Consider the following 4,777-nt stretch of genomic DNA (forward strand, 5'->3'; position numbering starts at 1 on the left):
TGGTTTAGCTCAACGTGAATTCTCGTATCGAGGAGAAAATTTTAAGAAAAAAATAAAAGAAATTTCTCAAGCTTGGAATCAGGTTCATAGGATGAAAAGGCTAGCTGCGGGTTCGATGAAAACTCTAGAGTACGGTGAGTGGCGAAGTAAGAGAATTAATGATAATATTTCGGAGTTAAACTTAGAGGGTGTTCGACCAATGGAAGAGTACCTACAAGTGATCCCATCAGAGTTGGAGATTATAAAATAAGAATTTGAAAAGAGGAATTTAGAGCTCGAAAAGAAGATAGAGCGGTTGGAAGAAGAAAAGATGCATTTGAGGCTAGATGCTGATGTCCAAAAGTTAGAGGTTGAAAAATTAGAGAAAGGGAATAATAAAGTAGAGGAGGATTTAGATAGCTTAAAGACAGACTACAAAAAGCTACGAGTATCAATGAGAACTGCGAGGCTGGGAAAGACTTCAGAGCAGTGGCGACAGGAGATCCAAGAAGAAAGAAACAAAGCCGATCGTTAGGAAAGAAAGGCTCAGGAGACTCAAGCACAGAAGGAGGGTTTAGAACGGCAGATATTAGAAATTCAAAACCATCAAGCAGAATTAAAAGCTAGAATAGTGGAGCTCGAGAGATCACTCGCTCGGTATAGAGGTCGTAATTCTATGATAGAATTAAAAGCAAGCCTGTGCAAGATTGAAGAAATGAAAAAGAGGATAGAGGAACTGGAGAATACATTACAAAACTGTGGGCAAAGGATCGAATTCTTGGAAGGAAATGAAGAGCATTGGAAGGAACAACTTTATCATTCTCAGAATCAAATTCAGAACGGAGATTACATTATGGACAAGGCCATGGCTCAGATCGGGGAGGTAGCTGATCATTTGCAAACAATGGCAATTCAGGCTGACGTTTTAAGTGTAAAGTATGAACTGGAATCGGATCGGGGTCAGGAGTTAGCTTCATTGTTGAAAGAAGTTAAAGCTCTGAGCATTAGGGCAAAGCCATATCTGTAATTCATTTTATGTAAAGAATTTTGTTTATCAATAAAGTTTTCTAAAAAGAAAATTGGATCAGAATCGATGCTCTTCTTGCATTCATTTCATGCATTTGCATTACAAGACATCATATGCATTCAAGATTATTAAAAAGGGTTTTAATTGGTTAAAATTGTGCTTCAGTTAATCTGGAAGCCAGCAAAAACTTGTCAACCGAACACCGTTATAGTATCCGTGCTAAGTCAAAAATTATGGACCAAAGGTTGGAAAAGCTAGAGCGACTTCAAAAGGATATGTAAGATCAGTTGCAGATGCAAATAAAAGAACAAATGGAAAAGATTTAGCATGGCATGACACAAAAGATGCAGGAGTCTCAAAATGACCTGATGACTAAGTTGATGCAATTATTAACCAAAGAAGTAGTTAAGGGGAAAGGTCCTGTGATTATTAATGAAGAAGAAAACAATGACGAAATACTTTATCCTCCAGGTTTTACGCCTCCGCATGCGCAAGTTTAGACTGAGCTGTATCCGCGGAGACCTGTTTCGGTTAGGCCTCAGTAGTTCCAAGGCGGTGCTTCAATGCCGATAAACTTTTAGGCCGGATCAAGCTCTAATCTCGGTGATAACCTGAATAATATTGCTATTCCAGATTTTGATGAGATAGCTGAGAAGGATAAGGCGAAGGAAGAATTTCTAAAGCAGTTGAGAGAAATGAGGAAATGGGTTCTTATACGCGCAATGGGAAGCGATAGCAGAATTGCGAAGAGAAAAGAATTTGATAGTGGAACGGAGAAAAGAGAAAGCAATGAAAGTTGAGCCATTGGTTAATGAACCAGTAAAAGAAGAAGAAGCAATGAAGTTTTTAAAACACAGTGAGTATAGTGTTGTGGAGCAACTGCACAAACAGCCAGCCCGCATCTCTGTATTAGATTTACTCCTAAGCTCAGAAGTACATCAAAATGCACTGATGAAAGTATTAAACGAAACATATGTGGCCGATGGCATCTCAGTCAATAAACTGGATCGATTGGTCAACAATATAAGTGCTGACAATTTTATCATCTTCAACGATGATGAAATACCGTCTGGTGGTAGAGGTTCTACTAAGGCTTTGCACATTACTACCCGATGCAAGGGGCACACACTGCAGGGGGTCTTGGTTGATAATGGATCTGCACTAAATGTATTGCCTTTATCTGCACACACTGAGATGTCATCGGCCACATATGTTTCGTTTAATACTTTTATCAATGTATTTCGATGTACTTTTGAGCTTAGGAGTAAAGCTATTACAGATATGCGGGCTGGCTGTTTGTGTAGTTGCTCCACAACACTGTACTCGCTGTGTTTTAAAATTTTCAAAAACTCATTTACTTCTTCTTTTATTGGTTCATTAACCAATGACTCAACTTCCACTCTTTTCCCTTTTCTCCGTTCCACTATCAAATTCTTTTCTTTTCGCAATTCTGCTTAAGCGTCATATCGCTTCCTATTGCGCGTATAAGAACCCATTTCCTCATTTCTCTCAACTTCTTTGGAAATTCTTCCTTCGCCTTGTCCTTCTCAGCTATCTCATCGAAATCTGGAATAGCAATATTATTCAGGTTATCACCAGGATTAGAGCCTGATCCGACCTGAAAGTTCATTAGCATTGAAGCACCGCCTTGGAATTGTTGAGGCCTAACTGAAACAGGTCTCCGCGGATGCAGCTCAGTCTGAACTTGCGCATGCGGATGCGTAAAACCTGGAGGATAAAGTAGTTTGTCATTGTTTTCTTCTTCATTAATAATCACAGGACCTTTCCCATTATCTACTCCTTTCGTTAATAATTGCGTCAACTTAGTCATCAGGTCATTTTGAGACTTGCATCTTTTGTGTCATGCCATGCTAAATCTTTTCCATTTGTTCTTTTATTGCATCTGCAACTGATCTTGCATTTCTTTTTGAAGTCGCTCTAGCTTTTCCAACCTTTGGTCCATAATTTTTGACTTAGCACAGGTACCATAACGGTGTTCGGTTGACAAGTTTTTGTTGGCTTCCAGATTAACTGAAGCACAATTTTAACCAATTAAAACCCTTTTTAATAATCTTGAATGCATATGATGTCATGTAATGCAAATGCATGAAATGAATGCAAGAAGAGCGTCGATTCTGATCCAATTTCTTTTTAGAAAACTTTATTGATAAACAAAATTCTTTACATAAAATGAATTACAGATATGGCTTTGCCCTAATGCTCAGAGCTTTAACTTCTTTCAACAATGAAGCTAACTCCTGACCCCGATCCGATTCCAGTTCATACTTTACACTTAAAACGTCAGCCTGAATCGCTATTGTTTGCAAATGATCAGCTACCTCTCTGATCTGAGCCACGGCCTTGCCCATAATGTAATCTCTGTTCTGAATTTGATTTGAGAATGATAAAGTTGTTCCTTCCAATGCTCTTCATTTTCTTCCAAGAATTCGATCATTTGCCCATAGCTTTGTAATGTATTCTCCAGTTCTTCTATCCTCTTTTTCATTTCTTCAATATTGCACAGGCTTACTTTTAATTCTATCACAGAATTACGACCTCTATACCGAGCGAGTGATCTCTCGAGCTCCACTATTCTAGCTTTTAATTCTGCTTTATGGTTCGGAGTTTTTAACATCTGCCATTCTAAACCCTCCTTCTGTGCTTGAGTCTCCTGAGCCTTTCTTTCCCACCGATCGGCTTTGTTTCTTTATTCCTGGATCTCCTGTCGCCACTACTCTGAAGTCTTTCCCAGCCCCGCAATTCCCATTGATACTCGTAGCTTTTTGTAGTCTATCTTTAAGCTATCTAGATCCTTCTCAATTTTATTCTTCCCTTTCTTTAATTTTTCAGCCTCTAACTTTTGGACGTCAACATCTAGCCTCAAATGTATCTTTTTTTCTTCCAACCGCTCTATCTTCTTTCGAGCTCTAAATTCTTCTTTTCAAATTCTTGTTTTATAATCTCCAACTCTGATGAGATCACTTGTAGGTACTCTTCCATTGGTCGAACACGCTCTAAGTTTAACTCTAAAATATTATCATTAATTCTCTTACTTCGCTACTCATCGTACTCTAGAGTTGTCATCGAACCTGCAGTTAGCCTTTTCATCCTATGAACCTGATTCCAAGCTTGAGAAATTTCTTTTACCTTTTTCTTAAAATTGTCTCCTCGATACGAGAATTCACATTGAGCTAAACCATGCGTTGCCGGCACAAACTGTCTTGAATTGTATTGCCTTAGTACCAACAAAGGTGCATACCCAACGGCTCCCCAAATTCCGAGCAACGAAACCCAATCAAAGCTCCCGTAACAGTATAGAATTCTGTCAAGAATCAACCAAGGAGCTCTCCATTCAATATCTTCCTCCCAGAAATTTTACAAAATTTCCATCCAATTTTCCTCTGATATATCGTCACTTCTTGGCGTAGCCACTATCTTTTTTAACGGTGAGTAATGCTCAGAGAAAACTTGATACGAAATCTTGTCGACCTTTTAGAAATGACTATGGAACCAAGCTAGCAACAATTACGTACAGCCTATAAATCTGCATTCACCAGCTCGCCTACATGCATTCAAAGATTTAAACGTTTCAGCCAAAATCGCAGGAACAGGCATGACCCTTTTACCCAACCGGTCAAAGAGATCTGAAACCGTTTGTTCAACATGCCCCAGTGCTCTAGGGAAGATCACCAACCCATAAATACTCAAAGCAAATACATCGACCTTCTTTTTCCCATCCGGATACGCTAAAATCAAGTCTCGTAAATTCTT

General features: G+C 38.9%; 1 protein-coding gene across 1 annotated transcript; it reads left to right on the top strand.

Moving 5' to 3' along the window:
- The first annotated feature begins 310 nt into the window (after positions 1-310).
- LOC121218427 (tropomyosin-like) lies at positions 311-1,806 on the top strand. The gene is made up of 3 exons (XM_041095610.1): positions 311-509; positions 594-988; positions 1,588-1,806. Exons 1-3 carry the CDS (start codon positions 311-313, stop codon positions 1,804-1,806), a joined length of 813 nt encoding a protein of 270 aa, XP_040951544.1.
- The last annotated feature ends 2,971 nt before the right edge of the window (positions 1,807-4,777 follow it).

The sequence above is a fragment of the Gossypium hirsutum genome, chromosome D06 (genome assembly GCF_007990345.1).
Source record: "Gossypium hirsutum isolate 1008001.06 chromosome D06, Gossypium_hirsutum_v2.1, whole genome shotgun sequence".
Classification (NCBI taxonomy): Eukaryota; Viridiplantae; Streptophyta; class Magnoliopsida; order Malvales; family Malvaceae; genus Gossypium; species Gossypium hirsutum.

Excerpts from the sequence above, each read along its gene's own strand:
- LOC121218427 (XM_041095610.1), top strand. The coding sequence starts at position 311 with ATGCATTTGAGGCTAGATGCTGATGTCCAAAAGTTAGAGGTTGAAAAA. Across the intron at positions 510-593 it reads AGAAAGAAACAAAGCCGATC|AATTAAAAGCTAGAATAGTG; the intron begins GTTAGGAAAGAA and ends ACCATCAAGCAG. Across the intron at positions 989-1,587 it reads TTAAAGCTCTGAGCATTAGG|GCCGGATCAAGCTCTAATCT; the intron begins GCAAAGCCATAT and ends ATAAACTTTTAG.